The 19,438-nt window shown below is 46.0% G+C and overlaps 1 protein-coding gene across 3 annotated transcripts; it reads left to right on the top strand.

Moving 5' to 3' along the window:
- The first annotated feature begins 268 nt into the window (after window positions 1–268).
- SLC35B2 (solute carrier family 35 member B2) lies at window positions 269–16,873 on the top strand. 3 transcript variants are annotated; one of them, XM_083604562.1, is made up of 4 exons: window positions 269–1,298; window positions 10,926–11,119; window positions 12,825–12,985; window positions 14,483–16,873. In XM_083604562.1, exons 1-4 carry the CDS (start codon window positions 1,288–1,290, stop codon window positions 15,416–15,418), a joined length of 1,302 nt encoding a protein of 433 aa, XP_083460688.1. In that variant the 5' UTR covers window positions 269–1,287; the 3' UTR covers window positions 15,419–16,873. The 3 variants fall into 3 exon arrangements, with proteins under 3 accessions (XP_083460688.1, XP_083460686.1, XP_083460687.1); XM_083604560.1 differs by lacking the exon at window positions 269–1,298 and adding an exon at window positions 2,145–3,097; XM_083604561.1 differs by lacking the exon at window positions 269–1,298 and adding an exon at window positions 9,801–10,347.
- Window positions 16,874–19,438: the final 2,565 nt, after the last annotated feature.

The raw sequence follows: 19,438 nt of genomic DNA, 5'->3' as shown, positions 1-19,438 counted from the left end.
ATGCCCCACAAATAGCCCAGAGATGCATTTTAAATAAAAGGACACATTCTACTCATGTAAAAACACACTGATTCCTGGACCATCCACAGGCTGGATTTAGAAGGCAATTGGGCCGGATCCAGCCCCCAGGCCTTAGTTTGCCTAACCATGACCTAAATTAATCATAGAGTTTGGAAACTCTTAGTTCACCCTAAGGCAGGCAGTTTTGTTACCTAGAATGGGTATATGGGGCAAGGGAGTGCCATCACCAGGTTCAAATATGTACTGTATCTGTTTTTCCACATAGCTGGCAGGGAAGGTGACAGGTGAACTCAAGAGAAGCAAATTGTTTCCTTCACTTTTGGGTTTGTGCCAGTTGGGTAACTTGTTCTCTAGTAGTTCAACTCTCCAACTAGCCTCAGGCAGCGTAGCAAATGTACAGGAATGATGCAGTCTCAGAAGACCACAAGTTACCCACAACTGTCGCCCCAAGTTTTGTTGTTGGACCCTGATACTGGCAAATGTAGCAGCTGAGAGTATGAAGGCATCTGAGTTTTCTCTGGTTGAAAAACCTGAAGAAAAAAGTAACTATTTGAAAAACATAGAAGTGTCCTTTTAAAAAAATCGGGAAGTAAGAGTGGAGGAATGCCATGCTTCATTGACTGTTAATCTAGAGATGAAGCACGCAGACTGCCTGAAGAACAGTGCTTCCGGCCATATACGGAGAGCAAATCCTGTGGCTTGGAGACGTGTGGCTGAAACCGTAGTGAATGAGGCTTTTTAGGGGTGGCTTCCACGTTCACTTGCTTTTCCACAGGGCATTGTCCTGTCCGAAAGGAGCCCACAGCTCTCCGCAGGAGCGTATATTTGCTAGTGAAAAGAGAATAATTCCTGAAATTGAAGTTCTTCCTTTCACCTCACGTGGCTCCTCAGGGTGGAGGGGAAGCCCTTCGCACCTTTTTGCAAACTTCACGGTCACTCTTCCAAGAAACGTTGCCCTCCAGGTTCTGGGCCGGCGGCCTAGCTCTCAAACGGATTTATGGGTCCTTTTCGCCTGTCGCCGGCTTCCTCCCCTTAGTCAAACATGGGCGGGAACTTGTAGGCTTCCCCCCCTTCTTCGGAAGGGAATCCATTGCCGCGCGGAGACGGGGCCTCCAGACCGGCAGGCGGCGCTGTGGGAGCCCCGGAGTCCCTGCTCGGCTGGGGCGAGCGGCCGGTTCCTGGCCCTGTGGCGCCGGGAGGGAGGCGCGGCCGGGCTCGGAGCAGCGAAGTGGCGGGGGAGCGGAGCGCACCGGCCCGGCCGGCATCATGGGCCGCAGGTGGGCTAACCCCGGAGCGCGGGGCGGGGGGAAGAGGCTTCCGGGACGGGAGACGCTTCTCTGCGCCGGGGATGAGGCGGCCGTCCCCTCCCGCGCTGTCGGGCCCGCGACCAGCGGGGGGAAGGCGGGAGGCGCCTACCGGCATCTTCGGAGGCTCCGGGCTGGGGCGGGGAGGATGCTGTGGGTCAGGCGGGAGAGATGCATGGAGGAGCGGGCAGAAGAGCCCCTCGCTAGTCTTGGGTGCCTCTGGAGGAAACGGGAATCAAAGATGGGGCTGGCTCTCGGGAAGAGCTCGGTTTCCCCTTCCAAGCTCTCGGAAAGGCGGATTTGTCTCGCTTGCCTCGTCCGGGTTCAGGCGGAGACCGAGGAGTCGGATAGAAATGAAATCTGGGGGGAGGGGGGGATCCAGCAAGACTCGATATACAGTACGATCTGATCCTGGGTTTGAAGCAGCTGTGGGAGGTTATAAATGCCTGGTATGTTTCCAGGTGGACGTCTTTATCCCTTTACTAGGGGAGTTAGTCCCATTTATATCAATGGGATTTTTTACTTCTTAGTAGCAAAGTACCTTTTTTCCTGGATCGGCCGCAGGACAACCCTGCGAGGCAGGCCAGTGCTAGCTCCACCCGCTGAGCAACTTGACTTTGAAATCATGATTTATCCAAGGCCACGTAGTTGGTTTCATGTTGACATCGAATTGGTATCAAGGTTGCCTTAGTAGCCTAGTAGATTACATAGAGGCATTGGGCTTCAATCTATACCTACTTAATTGGGTGTCTTTTAAAACTAAGGCTCCAGTCCAACTCTGCTTACCAGGAAATTTGATGCTTCATACGATGCAGTAAGTGAAAATCATTGTGTGGATGATTTCATAGCTAAAATCTGAATGGATTAATCTGAAGTAACTCACGGGCTCTATGTTTTAATGGCGTGTATCCAATTTTAATGCAAGTCAATAATTCTTTAATGCTTTTTTTTTTTACCTTACCATAATCACAGTAAATGGTAAGGATGCTTGTCCTCATTTCGCTTTCTTCATTCACACTTAACAGGTAAAATGGGAATTCTATCCGCAGTGGCAGTTTTGTGTAAGGAATTTATGGTGGGAGTTGTTTGAGGATTATGACGCTAGAGTAACAGGATGTGATCATTTGTGTGAGAATAGTAGTCAGTATAGTTAAGAATCCAGATTTAAAGTGTAAGGGAAGCATTTTGCTCTGTTTGTATCAGCTTGAGTGTGCAAATGGTAAGTGCATCTGAAATAACTAAAAAATTCAAAGCTCAAAGGTGACAATTTCATTAGTACTTATAACACATCTTATGAAGTTATCCACTGCAGGGATGGGGAACCCATGGCCTTCAAGGTGGTTCTGGGCTGTAACTCCCATCATCCATGACCGTTGCCTGGAAGCTGGAGTCCAGTGATACTTAGGGGACTACAGCCTCTCCATCCTTGCTCTACAGAGTGCCACTTTATGAAGGCCAGTCAGTTCGTAATGGGATTTGACAGACCACAGAATCAGTTGCCTCATCAATTGAAAAAGGAGCCTACTTCAGCCACTGCCATGCTTATTCACAAATGGAACTCTTTGTACCTCTCCTCTGTTCAGAATGGATAGGAGGGTCAACTCCTAGTATCTAGTGAAACATGAGCATGTTTAAGAGAGCAAGTTCAATGACTAAGAAGCGGAGCCAGTGTAAACAAGGATGGAGCACAAAGAACTAACAGTCTCTCTTGCATTGTGGATTTATGAGGATTTACTGGTATATACTGAGACCCTTCACAGGAACCATAGCAGGTATTGGCGGGCACACTGGCACCCGTGGGCACAGTGTTGCTGACTGATGTTAAAGGTCAGTATCAGCATCTTGAATTGGAAACTGAGATTAACAGTTTCCTTAATTTGCTGACTGGGGTTCTTGCTGCAGTTTGTAAACACATGGAGCTATCAGGTGGTTGGCTGTACAAATATACAATAAAAAATTAAAAACATTCAAAACTGAAGTTGGGAAAAAAAATCTGCCAAAGCTTAGCTAAACAAAAATATTACCTCTTTTCCTTAAAAAAATGTGGAGCTGCACAGGCTTAGGCAGGTGTCTTTTAGGATAAATTACTTCAAGTGGATGTTCTTCCTAAGAACAATCTTGCTCCTTACCACAGTCACAGTTCTCTGTGCTCTGGTCCATGGGGTCACGAAGAGTCGGACACGACTAAATGACTAAACAACAACAACCCCAGTCACAGTTTTATGGAATATGGAGCAGAGCTACACCTAAAAATCTTGAGTAAAAAAGGCTTGTGGAGGACACAAGCTACATAGGACTTGTTCAGTTATCACATTCAGTTTGAATTGTGCCCAGAACCTGATAATCAGTATTGCAGAACGCAGGTGCCGTATGCTCTCAATTTTTGACTCCAATTAGATCATAGACTTTTGCATTTTGTACAAGCTGACATTTCCAGTCTTAAAAGGCAGCCTCATTTGTAGTTTATTTGCAGTAGTCAAACTTCAGAGTTTAAAAAATACACGAATGATGGTTGCTAGGGCCTTGTTTTCCAGGAAGGGATGCAGTTCACATATTGGTTATTAATGAAAAAAGTCTCTGGCCGAAGCTTAGAGCAGCCATGTGTAAAAGAGACCACAGCTCTTATACTTTTAATAGTTGTGGAGTAGGGAATCTCAGAAGGAGTAGCTTGACACCTGACATTTTCTCTTCTACACACTAGTAATGTTGCAGGTGTCCTGTCCTCTTTTTGAGCTGGACCACAAATGTGCATCTATCAGCAAAGCCAGGTCCAGGAGTACTCCGAAGCAGAATATTTGTTCTTTGAGGGACATTGAGACACCATCCAAAAACACATCCCCAAATCACATCGCCCACTTGCTGTAATCATCTTGTCTGGATTCACCTTGTAATGGGTGAATCTATGCCAAAATAGCCTCTAAGCATGGGTGTAAACACTAAGACCATTGCTATTAGATTAGATAGATATGAAAGATAGTGCTGTGTTGTCAATTTAGAGATGATACCACAATCCAAATCTGCAGGTTATCCCAATGTTTCATTGAATATTAAATAGATTCCCACAAAAAAAAATTAAGTAGCAAATGAAAATCTCCCCATCGCCATTCTCTGATATTGTTATATTGAAAGAAAAAGCCGCCAAAGGGCAATAACAATTTGTATTTCTTCCACTCTGCTTAACTGGTCCAACAATACTTCATGGCCAGTAGTTTAAAATGCCCTGAAACTAGGGTGCCTTTTGTTGTTGTTGTAAATTTCATTTTAGTGGGTGAATCATTAACAGTTTGATATGTTAAAGAAGTTTAGTTAGATGTAGGCAAGCCTAGAAATTCAGCCTTCACTATAATTATGACATTCCTTCAGCTTCCAGAGTTCTAAGCTGACAACTGCCCAAACAATCCCTGTGGATCTTTTTGCACCAGGATCCTTACCCTGACTGCTCTACATAGCAAGTAGCCCTGTGAGTTTCTCTGAGGCTTGCAAATAGTGCTTTCTGAGCTCTGGATTTCTTGGGATCCAGTAGAAATATTTAGAATATGTTTAAACAATGAAAAGTGTCTATTATCTAAATCAGTCACTATTTGGGGGCATTTTACATTGTAATATGAAATAAGAGTAATAAACTATTTGGGGGCATTTATATGTGATTAAATTCCAGTTCATGGTTCATAAGCGAGCTTCAGTGTCTTGTGGTGACGCTGCCCAGAAGTGTGCTGCTCTGCAAATTTAATGATTGCTTGACAGGCAAATGTGACTTGTTTGTTCTCCTAGTGAACTCCGAAGACTGGCTGATCAGCAGCCTCTGCTATTCTTGCTTCTGTGTTCTGGGAAGCCCTTAGGCTAGATATGCCAGTCATAGGAAGAGCTTTATTTTTCATAACATTTTCTTGTCGCTGTGGCTGAGATTTGCCTTTAGCTTTCCTTTGGTTTTCAAATTGTTTTTATTATTTGCTGGTTAAGAGAGCTAACAAATACCAGCTTGTAATTTTCTAACTGTTAGATCAGCAGTGTCAAGTAGTGATTGCCTCCTGGTAACTAGGATTGACTGATAAGTGTCAGAAATGTGATTCAGCACCATGTACTAGGCTCCTGGATGCTTTACTTCTGGCCCTTGAACGCAGAAGTGAGAGCAAGAATGAGATGCTGCACTAAATTTTTGTGTTGTCTGCATGCACATCACTATATCACCTGCAGAGACCAAATACTTAGAAGTGGGAGCCCTCAAGCGAGACATAAGCTGTGGGTGGGAGCTGGTCCCTAAAGTTTCCTCTGCAGGGGGAAAAAAACCATGCACAGTGAATGTCCCTCACCCTGGAATCAGGAGCTCCTGGGTCCAAGGCAAGCATTGGCAGTTATGTTAAGGGAGGTGAATGCCTGCCTCCTCAAGCTTGATTTGAAAGCTGATAAATAGTGTAATGCAATCTGTGCAATATTCCCCTGGTTCCACACTTGCACTCGCTAAAGCAAATTTCAGTCCATGCACTTTATTGGTCTGAATACAAGCTGCATCCGCAAATAAGCCGCACCTTTAAAATCCAAGGCTTCTTTGTGGGTGCAGCCCGCCTCCCGACACTGTTGCCCTGAGCAGAGGGCGGGGGCTCGGTTCTGAGCATGCTGCATGCCTGCTTCACGGCACTTCCTCCTCAAGCCACCACCGCCCCCCCGCCCCCCCTTCAGGGCGTAGTGCTGGGAGCCGGGCGCACAGCACTTGGTTCCGAATATAGGATGCACTTTAACTTTTCACAGTCAGAATTTGGAAAAAAAGTGTGGCTTATATTTGAGCCAATACGGTATACATGTGGAACAAAAGAACATTGGAAGCTGCCCTATACCAAGTCGGATCATTTTTCTGTCTAGATCAGTATTGTCTACACTGACTGGCAGTGGCTCTCCAGAATGTCAGATGGCACATTTCTCCTGTCCTACCTGGAGATGCTGAGCAGCAGGTTCTCTAAGCTATGGCCTTTCCTCTAAATAGGTTGGCCGTAAATGTGCCCTTTTGCCACTCCCTAACCACCCTAATTGTGAGACAGTATGTCATAGAAGCCTAATAGATGCAAATACTTGCCAAGTAATTCTGACTGTGGATCCAAAGAAGGGAGGAATCTCTTAAGGCCCACAGAACTGTAGCTGCAGGAGAAATGCAATTGAAGGGTGAAGGGCATTTGCTCCCATGATCTTTTTGTGCTCCACTTTCTTGTGGCTTTCTTGTCACTAGCATTGAGAACAGAGGTCTGTGGGGATTTGTACTCCTGCTTTAGAACCATTTTGCTGGAGGAACTGAAATGGAAAGGTCTGCCAAAGGGGGCTTTGTCCCAGACCGCTCTTGCCCTAGTAGAGAGCCGCCTATCCGTGGGGGTGGGGTGCGTGTCAAAAGCACGTCTGTCCAATGTGAAAGGGAACAGTAGAGGTATATATGAGCTCCGACTTCCTGGTTTCTTTGTGGGTTTGAAGCTATGAAAGCTTCTTTCATTCCTAGCACTGGTGCTGGTTTTGCTTGCCTGGCAGAAGTGAGAGCTCACCTGTAACACTAGCTGCCTTGTCTGAAGCTGGGAGGGAGAAACACAGGGTGGAAGTGCCTCACAGGCAGTGCCAGATTTACATATAAGCTAAACAAGCTATAGCTTGGGGCCCCACTCTCTTGGGGGCCCCAAAACAATTTAAAGGGAAAAAACCCTGGATGTACATTTCCAAAATATAAGGTATAAAACAAATAAAATAAAACCTACCGTATTTTTTGCACCATAGCACTCACTTTTTTCCTCCTAGAAAGTAAGGGGAAATGTCTGTGCGTGTTATGGAGGAAATGCCTACGGGTGGCATGCCTACAGATTTTCCTCCTCTAAAAACTATGTGCGAGTTATAGAGCGAAAAATACGGTACATACAGTTAGAGCTTAATATTTATTTTAACGGCGTTTCCGTGTGCGGCTCTGGCTCGCCAGAGCAGCTTCGTCACGCTGGCCACGTGACCCGGAAGTGTCTGCGGACAGCGCTGGCCCCCGGCCTCTTAAGTGAGATGGGCGCACAACCCTAGAGTCTGTCAAGACTGGCCCGTACGGGCAGGGGTACCTTGACCTTGACCTTGAATATTTATTTTACTATTAATATACTTCTTAATTGTATTTCAGATCAACAATTACTTTGACAAAATACATATTTTTTATGTGCAAATGGCTTTAGATACCTATTAGGTCCATAAATTACCATATAGCATATATTCAACACAAAAAACAGCGACAATTTGTTGTTGACGAAGGACAGCTGGACATATAAAGGGCCCCATTACCTTCAGTAGCTTAGGGCTTCATCAAACCTAAATCTGGCCCTGCTCACGGGCCAGGGAGCTGTGAACCAAAGCAGGAAAGAGAACTGTTCCTTGGCTGGTTTATTCCTTTTTCTCTGAGAGCCAGTAATAACAGCACTCCTGCCCTGGCCCAAAGCAGTTGAATTAAGCCAGGCTGAAATTGATTTGAACCAGTTTCCCTCTAAGTGGCTAATCACACAGGGGATACCAGGACCAGTGATATATTTAGGGATTATGACTTACTTGGGAGTGAAATAGGCAAATCAAACATAAGCAATCTCTTGCCTCCTTGCTGAAAAGTCTACGGCCTGAGAGTCCTGACCACACAAGGGAATAGTATTTTCAAAAGCTAGTACTGTGTCATAAATTCTCCATAAAATTATTTAAAATGCCTGCTGATTTTCTTCTTCAGTGATCAGGTGTGTGAAGTTCAATAAAGAAGGGTATTGTCTGAGTTCAGCTGGGTGGGAGGGGAATCCACAGAATACATGGCTCCTGGTGATGTGTCTGAGCCATGAGGGATCACTAACAGAGACTCCCCTGAAGACCTCCGGGTTTGGTGTCAAATGGTCCTTAAGTAAAGTTGTCTAGGAACCCTGAATGTGCCCTGGTAGCACGTGGGCAGCTAGTGCAACCATTAAGCACGGGGGTGATGTGCTGGTGGTAATATGACCCCACCAACCATCTAACTGCAACATTTTGTGCCAGCTGGAGCCTTCAGACAGGGGACATTGCAATAATTGAGTCTTGTGGTTACCAATGAATGAATCATCATAGCCAGGCTGTCCTTGTCCAAAAATGGCTGTAGTTTTTTACATTTATCTGGAAACCACCAGAGTATAATATATTCATGGCTTGGGAAAAAAAAGATATTTGAAATTCCTGGGTGCCTGGACTACAGTTTGATGCAACGAGGTGTGGAAATTTTTCTAACAATTATTTCTGTAATTTGGGTAGTGCTTGCCACAGCATGAACAAACGATGCAAGAGGGCAATGCTTTGAAACTGACCTCAGAGGGCTGTTTCAGAGCCTCTTTGAACTTACTCAAAACCGGTTTTCTGTGGTTTCATATCTTGCAAAAGATCTTGCGCTGGCCCATGCCTGTCCAAGGCAGTTGGTGGGTAGAAAGAGAGAGGATGGGGAAACAGTTAACAGAATTATTCAAACTGGGCTCCTCAGCTGTTGTTGGACCACGACTCCCATCATCCCTAGCTAGCAGAACCAGTGGTCAGAGATGGTGGGGGTTCTAGTCCAACAGCAGCTGAGGACCTCAGTTTGAGAAACTCTTTGAGTTAGAGGGTTGAAGTTGTCAGCAAGAGGGTATTAATTCTGCCTTGGAAGCTTTACTAGATTTGAGTAACGGCTCAACCTTTCATTAGGCTGGAATCCTATGGAAGGAAGCTCTGCACAACATATTGAGACTTGCTTCTGAATAAGCATGCATCTATGATAGTTGTGATTCCATGGTGTCCAGAAAAAGGTGGCACAAGTGAAGAATTTACTATTCTGCCTTCAGCTGGAGATGGAAGGACTAGCCTTCGGGCAGTATGCTCCTCGAACAGCGAAGGGAAGAATAGGGATGCATGTGCTAGCTGCATCACATCACAGTGCTGGTCCCTGTCACCCTTCACATGTTGGAGCGCAGACATCTGCTGCAGGGAACCTGCTGCCTTTGTGCGAGTTTCACGTCTACATCGGTGGCTCCGGCTCCTCGCTGCAGACATTTGCCCTCCGAGAAATGTTCAGCTGTGGGGGTGGTGACTCAGCAGAGCTATTGTGCTTGACCCCACTCTCCCTCACACGATTCTAACCATGTGAGGTAAATTAACAAACAGGGCTTCTGTCTCTCGCAGTTGCAGGGGGACAACTTAGAAATGTGTCAGCGGTGCCTTTTAGGCTCGGGAATCACGGTGGCAGTGGGGGGGCGGGGCCTGCATAAGAACAGAAGAAGAGCCTGCTGGATCAGGCCAGTGGCCCATCTCGTCCAGTTTCCTGTTCTCACAATGGCCAGCCAGATGCTTGTGGGAAACCAACAAGCAGGATTCGAGCAGAAGAGGATTCCAGCAACTAGTTCTGAGGAACATTACTGCCTGCCTGCATGGAGGCAGAGCATAGCCATCATGGTTTGCAGCCACCGATCGTCTTCTTCATGCCTTCTAAAGCGTGCTCTCTCTGCATAGCTTCTTGTTTGTAACAGATATTCTCCTTTGATCTCGCTACCTATTCTTCCGAGTTTCTCTGCCCACCTCTAGCTCGCCATCTTGTTTCGGAAAACAACGCTCCCTCCAAATGTGCATAACTTGAGTTTGACAGATTCAGGGTCACTGGCTAAAAGGCCTGTTGAGACCCTGTGGGTTTGTTTGCCGCTAATGGGATGAAAAGGCGCTTGACAGCACGGTCATTAATCTGCCTCCTCTTTGGAGTGTTATCTCTTTGTGGCGCAACTGCACTGTGGCTACTCCAGGGAGACATTAGCTCCTTCTTTCACGTGTCTGTGGTGAATTTCTGCACAACTACACAGCTGCTCAATGGCTCTCGCCCTGAAGTCTGAAAATACGCTCGATTCCTCTGTAATAGATTTGAGTGAGCAGCCCAGTTGTCTGCTTCCCATGCTGAGTAAGAATATAGTTTTTAATAGGCTTGTTCTGTGACATGTCTGGGAGTTATGTACTGCCATATTCCAAGGACGCTCCTGCCCCATAGAATGTCTGCATGGTAAGTACCAACAGAGCCCTCAGTCTGACTTTGCTGCTCAGGGGACATGAGGATCCGCCTGTTCCAAGATCTGTGTTTGTGCATGTTAATGTGCACAGCTTGTCTGAGATCCCAAAAGGAGGGTGTTTAGAGTGTTCTCTGTTTGCCTGTGTCTATTGCATCCCAGCCTTACTGTTTTATTTCATTTCTTTTATCTCTCTCCCTGACTCCAAGGAAGGGTGTTTGAAAAGACCAAAGGTCTGACAAATGGGAGCTCTCACAGGCCTCTGCCTTGGTGTCGTGCCAGATTAAGTGAGAGGCAATAGTTCCTCAGACGGGCATAGGGATTGCATGTGTAGAATTTCTTCACTCAGCTTTGAAGCTTCAAGCACGTCTGCAGCATTTGCTGTGAGAATCCTGTACAAGACAGATGTAGCCGTTTTGTTTCTGGGGTTCTTGGTTTCGCCTGTTGCTAGAGGAAGGACGTGACGGGTGGAATCTTGAATGCTGCCCATGTGTGATGAGAGACTTGCCTGTATAAACTTTTCGCCGGATCCAGGGATTCCCTTTGGCTTACGGCCTGCTCTTTTTCTTGGCAGGTTCTGCCTGGCTCTTGCGCTGGCTGCTCTCCCCATAGTGACTGCGAATGAAGAGGTACCTGCTGTCCACCAGGACTCCTGGGGAGACTTCTGGCTGTTTCGCTTTTTGGTCAATGCCGCAGGCTATGCAAGTATTGTGGTGCCAGGCTTCTTGCTTATACAATACTTTAAGAGGAAAAATTACCTTGAAACAGGTAAGTGGTAGGAATATGCACACAGAGTGGTTTCCTGATGTTGCAGCTGAGATAGCTCTTTCTGAGCCCATCGTATCTTCTGCAGCCCCTCAGCTGTGCTATCCTGGACTTGAAACTGCCCAGAGTGCAATCATCGTCAGCTTCTAGGTGCGCAATCAGTATGTTCACTCAGTGTTAGAAACTCAGATATATAAGCTAGGTGTCAAATGGCTCCTTAAAGCAGGGTTGCAGTCGCCAAAACGGAATGCCTCATTGCCATTTTGGGGCCTGATGGCTCAAAAGTTGTATTTCTTTATAAATTTATTTAGTTTTTCAAATTTTGAAATTTACAAACAATTGTCAAACAACCCAAATAAAAAGAGAATTCCATAGATTCCCCTGGACTTCCCTTTTCCCTTTTGTGGATCCTTAGTTAACTTTTTTTCTCCTGCATCTTCTCTACTAATTCAAATCTATTAAATCTCCATTTGAACCATAATTCAACATTAAACTACAAGTATTATTCCAATTCTACCAATAATTTTGTTTATAATGATTTTTAAGGTAACTTATATATTTTCCCCTTTCCTTATTAAAGTTTTGGTCTTCCTGATTCTTCCAGTCATTTTTGCCATTTTGGCATAGTCCTTCAACTTAATCTGCCATTCTTCTCTGGGCTAGTAACATCCGAGCAGCAGTAGTCATGTACATTAATACTCTTTTCTGATCCGTTGATATTTCGGTGCCTAGAATTCCTAGAAGAAAAGCTTTAGGGTTTTTTTAAATAAAAAGTTATTTTAAAGAATTTTTTCAGTTCATTATATATAATCTCCCATAATTCTTTTACTACTTTACAAGTCCACCACATATGATAAAAGGTGCCTTCTATTTATTTACATTTACATTTCAATGCAACTTTCTGGTTCCTGAAATTCATTCTGATTGTGCAGATAAAATACAATGGATAGAATTCTACGGGGTATGTTGCTAGTGTGTGAAAACAGTCACAATACAAGGATCCCCAGGCAGGCACCTCGAGATGGCGGAGACGTCAGGTGCCATCCTGGTGCCCGGGCATCTTCACTTGGTCGCAAGTGGCCGATAGCCAGGTGCAAAATGTTCCCGACGCCTGGCAAATTTCAAACACTGTGTCCACTCCGTCAGTGTTATCATGCTAGAAAGCACAGAATCTGTAGCCATTACCTGTTGAGGAAATTGGGAGATTTGCAAGGAATAGCCATGGCAATGTGGGTATAAGATCTGCATCACTATCTCTCTGATTTTCTGCAGCTCAGTTAGTCTGGCTTCTCTTAGCTGGGGCAAGCACTGTGAGCAGAGTAGAGTAGGACTGGCCTAGAGAAGAGGCAAGTAAATCTGTTTGGAAGTGCCATCAAGAAACCACATATGGTGGCACTGTTGGAGGCAGTATGTTTCCAAGAACCAGTTTATGGGAATCGCAAGTGAAAAGAATGCTGCTGCTCTCAAGTTCTGCTCACAGCCATTCTTTCCACAGGCACTTGGTCGGCCACTCTGAGAACAAGATGCGGGACTATCCTGGGCCTTTGGCCTAATTCAGCAGGGCTCTTCTTAGTTTTTATGTGGTGGTGATTGTGGGGACAACATTGGCAGCTGTAATGTGTGTGGCTTCCCTCCCTCCCTCCCCCATGCCCCCAAATGGTGTGATTCAGTGTTGTGGCTAATGTGCTTTTGCTCCTTTCCCTCTTAGGTCGTGGTATTTGCTTTCCAGTTATCAAATCATGTGTCTTTGGCAACGAGGCCAAATCTGTACACCAGGACGATACCTTGCTAGCAGCTCGGAACGAGACTGTCGAGTCCTCCACAGCCCGGCAGTTCTTTAAGCTGCTGTTTTGTGCAACTGGCCTACAGGTAAAGAACTGAGAGCTAGTACTCCACTTTGATTTGGCTTGTCTGGGGTGGTGACTGGGAGCTTCTCGTTTAGAGGTAGCATTACACCGAGAGTAGGATTGGCTCAAAGGTTAGTTCACAGCTGAGCAAAGTTTCCAAGCAAGGTTAAAATATCCCACCCATTGCACTGGCTTTATGTGCACTGGGACATATGCAGCCTTCCTGACCTATAACTTCCATTAAGCAATGCTACTATCTCAGTTCTCATGAGACTTGCATGCAGGTTGTTATTAAATTGGAACCTGGGTTCATTTGGGAGGAAGGGTGTGATATAAATTTAATAAAATAATAAATAAAACCTAAATGATGCTTTCAGAATTGCATGGTTTGTACCCTTCATGCAATAATGAGGTCAGAATATCACCCAGTTATTTTTGAACTGGAGTAAGAACACTGGGTTCAGTTAGGGGATTTCTGTTATTTTAGAAAGATAAAAACTTCTCCTCAGTCAGTATCAGGTGGATTAGAATTTTGTTTGTCTTATCTCACTCATTCTACGGAAGATAGATAAGAGGCATTTTGTAGTTAATTTGGCTCTTTGAGCAACTGTAAGTCCAAAATAACGATGAGCTACAGGGCCTAGAGTGACATAGTTTAGCAAGTGCAGAACTTTATTTGGCATCCTTGCGTTATGCCCATAGCTACCTATAAAAGAAATACATAGGAAATGCTGCATGTCCTTGAATGACATTGAAAGAAAGAGAGAGAGAAGGAAATTTTCTTAATGCACTGAACTAATGCGGATTTAGTTATGTACCAAGCCTGCTGAATGGCCATAGGCAAGTCATGAACTCTCTTTGGTTCAGATCATTCCAAATTTACAGGACATAAGTAATGATACTTTTCGTATTACTGAGGTGAGGGTGTTTGGATTACTGCTTCTGCATTTACAAGCAACCGAGAAAACAAAGAAGGAAAACGGTTGATTCTGCAGGCCTGATGGGACACTAAAAGCTGCTGTCTGCAGAAGCAGGTGCTCTGTGGCAGCTGCTGTCCAGCTATGTACTTTTTTCAGTGCCTGAAATATTTAATCCTGTATAGCATCATGGTCATTTCACAAAGCATAAACCAGATGGTGTTCAGATTGTTTGCACTGATAGGAAATGCCAAGGCAAACATTGCATCTTGTGGCTCAGCTAGCATTTTACTGCTGTAATTTTTGTAGGTGGTGTCTTAACATAGCCCGGCATAGAAAATAGTCCCTGTGGGATGAAGTGCAATACCGATCTGGTTAGATCCTGCTTGGGAGTGGAAAGAGAATCTCAGTCAGATCTGGCCCTCAGCTTCCTGTTGCATAGGTTGACAGTATAGCAAAAGTGGGCGTCTTTATGAGCTGCTTGGGTCAGCGGCATCCAAAGAGTGTCATGCTTCCTGCTCGCCCGATTCTCCAAGATGCTATCTTACTGTTTGTTGTGGCAGTTGCCCTCCATTTCCCCCTTTCTTCCTCTTCCTTTGCAGATCTCCTACCTGACATGGGGTGTCCTCCAGGAGAGGGTGATGACCCGAACGTATGGCGCAACCGAGTCCGACCCTGGCGAGAAGTTCAAGGATTCTCAGTTCCTGGTCTTCATGAACCGGATCCTAGCGTGCACCGTGGCCGGCCTCTACTGCGCCCTGATCAAGCAGCCCCGTCACGGCGCTCCCATGTACAAGTATTCCTTTGCCTCCCTCTCCAACATCCTCAGCAGCTGGTGCCAGTATGAGGCCCTCAAGTACATCAGCTTCCCCACGCAGGTGCTGGCCAAAGCCTCCAAGGTGATTCCGGTCATGCTGATGGGCAAGCTGGTGTCCCGCAAGAGCTATGAGTACTGGGAGTACCTGACAGCAGCCCTCATCTCGGTCGGAGTCAGCATGTTCCTGCTCTCCAGCTCCCACGACAAGCACCTCTCCACGGTCACCACCTTCTCCGGCGTGGTCCTCCTGGCTGGCTACATTGTCTTTGACAGCTTCACGTCCAACTGGCAGGACGCCCTCTTCACCTACAAGATGTCCTCGGTGCAGATGATGTTTGGCGTCAACGTCTTCTCGTGCCTCTTCACGGTGGGCTCGCTGCTGGAGCAGGGCGCCCTGCTGGAGTCGGTGCGCTTCATGGCCCGCCACTCGGAGTTTGCCGCCCACGCCGTGCTGCTGTCGGTCTGCTCGGCCTTCGGGCAGCTCTTCATCTTCTACACCATCAACCAGTTTGGAGCCGCCGTCTTCACCATCATCATGACTTTGCGGCAAGCCTTTGCCATCCTCCTGTCGTGTCTCATCTACGGCCACGCTGTCACCGTGGTGGGCGGGCTGGGAGTGGCGGTGGTCTTCACGGCGCTCTTTCTCCGCGTCTATGCCCGCAGCCGCATGAAGAAGCGGGCAAAGAAAGTGCCCGTCGAGGGCACCGTGCAGAAGGTTTAGGGGCCACCAGGCAAGCGACACGCCCTGAGCTCCTCCCCGCCCCCAAGCACTTGCTGAATCTCTCTCTCATTTCACGAACCCAGCAAAGAGCTGGTCGATTTGGGAAACGTCAATTCCCATCCTCTACACCTCCCACCCCAGCTGATTCTTAAACACTGCTGGGATTGGCTTGGAGGAAGCAAGGGGCAGCTTCCTCCTGTCCTAATGTCTGAGTATTTTAAGTCTGCTGAGGCTTTCTGCTGAAGGAGACTTGCAAGGGGCTCTTGAGACTCCTTTCCAAGATAAGGGTACAGGTGTCCCTAATGCCTGCCCTGACTGACAGCTTGTGGGGGAGAGAAGGCTTTATGATCAAGTCAAATTGGAGCTTGTTTTTGTTTTGCTATGGTTTGCCTTCTGCTCACCACCCTGGAGCTGCGTATAAGGGAATAGCAAGGCCAAGACTTTTACAGTTTCCATTAAAAAGAAAGAAAAGAGAACTACACCCTCAAAACTTCATGGTTGGAATGGAAAGCTGGCAGCTTCGACAGAAAACCAGTCCCGACTGTGGAGGTTTTGAACTTGCCCTGCTGGGCAACAGCCTCTCTTAAATCACAGCCCTTTTGCTTTCTGGCTCAGTATACCCACCTGTACTTTTGCCCCACTGTCGGACCTTTCAGACGGTGCCCCCTTTGCCAGCGTCATTTGGGTTTTTGCTTTTTGCTTAGTTTTTCTTTGACCATCCCCTCCTCTCACTGCCATGAACTACAGTCCCAGAACCCCTCTTGGGGTGCTTTCTTTGGGTTTACTGTTGCTGCAAACTTAGAAAAGCACAAATATTGCCTTTTTGAAACACCTCTCTTTGGAACCAAGTTTCTTTGCTGCTCTAGGCAAGGTGGTGAGGGAGAGGGTATCCTCATAGTAAAAGAATGTGCACCCCAGTCCTTTTCTCCACCCCCCACTCCCCAGTGATTTTTGCAAAGGTTGGTGGAAAAGACGTGGTTCAAGCTGAGAGCCACCCATAAGGAAGCAGCCTGAGTCTGGGCTTGTGTGCTGCTTCCAGCAGGGCTGAGCTCTGGGCTCTGACCCTCTTGAGCCTTGCAGTCTCTTTTGTGCCATGTTCCCATTTTACTATGTGGCACGTAGGCCGTTCTGGAAGCTGCAAGGTGTGGTGGGGGCACTGAACTGCACTGTATTGTCTAGCTCGCTGTGCCATTTTCATTTTTGAGCCAGGAGATAACAATTCTGAGATGTACGGTGCAGGATAGTTTGGTGCCCAGAGGCTGGATCTTTTTACCCTTTTCTCCACATGCTCTCAAAAGTGGATGCGGGACTGGAGTTGCTGGCTCTGCCCCAAAAGTCTAGAGTTTTACCCATTAACCCTTTTGTTGCCAAGCTGACATTGGGCAGGGGAAACATTTTTTGGTACTCGACACACAACTGTTTTATTTTATTAAATTTAAACTATGCTGCAAATAAGTGGCCAGGACATGTTTTATAGCCTTTAAAGTGTGTCCAGGAGGGATAATCTAAAGGAGTTGCTGCTTCATTGTGGGCCACCCCCCCCCTCCAGGGGTGAAAACAAACAAGTGTCTCAAATCTCATCCAGTTGATTTATCCAGTATGGTTTAATCTGATGTGCCAAATATGGATCTAAGTGGCAAAAATGGGAGTTCCATTACATTAAGCAGAAAGAAGTTGCTGTATCTCTTGCCATTGAGCCAGGTGAACTTGATACTTTACCTTGTAGATGGGGAACAATTTTGGAGGCTTGAGATCAATTATTTGTGGAAAGCTAGTTATCTTTCCTTCCCTATCTCTGCTGCCACAAAAGTCTTCTCACAGGTAGAAATACTGCCAAAAGTTTATTCCTGTGTCAGCTTAGTTTTAGTACTCTTTGCATGAGGATAGAGGTTTCTGGCAGGAAAAACACACGTTATTTTAAATAGAGCCAAAATGAGGTAGCTGAAGTGCCATTCAGTCTCTGCAGTGATGACTGGTGTCCGTTGGGGCTCAAGGCTAAGAGATCAACAGTAGGTGCAGCCAGAACCAATGACAGGCAGAGTCAGAGCCTGACTGGTTATAAGACAGAAGGCAGGCATGTGGATACTAGGTGAGGGCTGACAAGTTATTGTGGAGCAGTGCTACATTTGCTTTAATGGACCAGCCAGATTGAGTCTCTGGTAACAGGTAGGCAAGTATGTGAAAAAATTGATATAAATACATGTAAGGGGGAAGAGATGTCTTGTGACTGAAAAAGCCCCATTTGTTAATTTCCTCAAATGAGCACATAATAAGTAAATTGAAGGGCAAAGGTACCAATGAGACACAAAAATCCTCGTATTTGGCTACAAAGTATGATGTGTAAATTCACAATTCAAAATGTTCCAGGCTTTCCGATTTTATTTCAAGGAGTGGCATGGTATGAGGAAGTAATGATGGGCAAGAAGGGATGTGGACAGAAGTAGTAACTTCACACAGAAGTTCAGCTTTAGTAGCTCTTGTGCACCATGAGGCCTAGATTCTTAACTTGACTTCAAATCAAAACTTAACTCCCCCAAGACTTAAATATCTCTGTCACTATGGCAGTGGACTGCAGAGGATTAAAAAAGCATTAAAAGGCTGCTTAGGACACAGAAGACGTTCCAGGTCAAAGGTTACACTTGACAGCCATGCTCCACATTAAGAGAAAATTCCAATGGGTAGGAAATTCAGTATATGGTGTCTTAGCCTTGTTCTGCCAATGTTGTTGCAGTCTAAAAATATCCCCACCCTTGGCTGATCAACCTGTGAAATCCACTGTTATAAACTTGCATAAATGAAGACTGAAAAGAGATCTGTATTGTTAATTGTAGAAAGGGAAGGTATACACAATTCAACCCATTTAAGTCCTATCTGAACTGCCCAAACGCTTGTTGGATTCTGGTCATAGGGTTCAGTGTAACTTTCCAAATTGTAGTTTGTCCTGGACATCACTTACAGGTAGGTGCCTGTAATAAAGCATAAAATCTTGACAGCAAGAAGCACAAGGTACTTCCTTAATTAGCTATCAGGAAGGCAAATTTGAGTAATCCAATGCATGTTTACTTACAAGTCCCTTTGTTCAATGAAGCTTGCTCTGTTGTAAGCGTTTATTAGCAGGGGTGGGGAACACATTATCCCAAGGGCCAAATTGGGCAGTTAGGTGGGCGTTGCATGATGTTACAATGAAGGCAAGCTGGTTTTGAAGAGCTCTTTGAAGCCACTCTGCCCATCGATCAGTTGATCATTGTACAGTGGTACCTCGGGTTAAGAACATAATTTGTTCTGGAGGTCTGTTCTTAACCTGAGGTACCACTTTAGCTACTGGGGCCTCCTGCTGCTGCCGCGTGATTTCTGTTCTCATCCTGAAGCAACTTTCTTAACCAGAGGTACTATTTCTGGGTTAGCAGAGTCTGTAACCTGAAGCGTCTGTAACCCAAGGTATCATTGTACCGGGTTTTGCCGGGGGAGGAAGATGGGTTCAGCAATCTTCTCTAGCCTACAAGGAATTGTACATGTTAGAATAACAGCTTTATATAGATGGCTGCTACATCCCTGCTCTTGCAGGAGATGATGCCTTGTGTAGTCTATCCTTTATAGCAGGACTGGGACACAGGGCCATGGGTAACCTTCCAGAGACTGTCTGCCAGTGGTGGGCAGGGCTGGAGGCAAAAGTGGGCAAAACAATTTAACTTTTGTACCCTTGGCTATATTCCAGCTATGCCAAAGTATATTTTGTAGAATCATAAGAGTTGGAAGGGACCCTGAGGATCATCTAGTCCAACCCCTTGCAATGCAGGAATCTGCAGCTGTGAGATGTTTCTACAACCCCCATGTACATCCAGGCAAGCAAGATTCACAGTTCAGGAACAGATTCTGGCTAGGAAAAAGCATCCAAAGGGCCAGGAGCAAAGCCAGTGAAGGGAATGCTCTGGACTCTTCCTACACGAGACTGAACCATCAGCACCCCCTGCTGGAAGCAGGCTTGGCAGCAGGATTGTATTGTATGCATATGCAACTATG

Source organism: Podarcis filfolensis (genome assembly GCF_964270895.1).
Source record: "Podarcis filfolensis genome assembly, chromosome: 3".
NCBI lineage: Eukaryota > Metazoa > Chordata > Lepidosauria > Squamata > Lacertidae > Podarcis > Podarcis filfolensis.
This window is presented reverse-complemented; position numbering and strand designations above follow the sequence as displayed.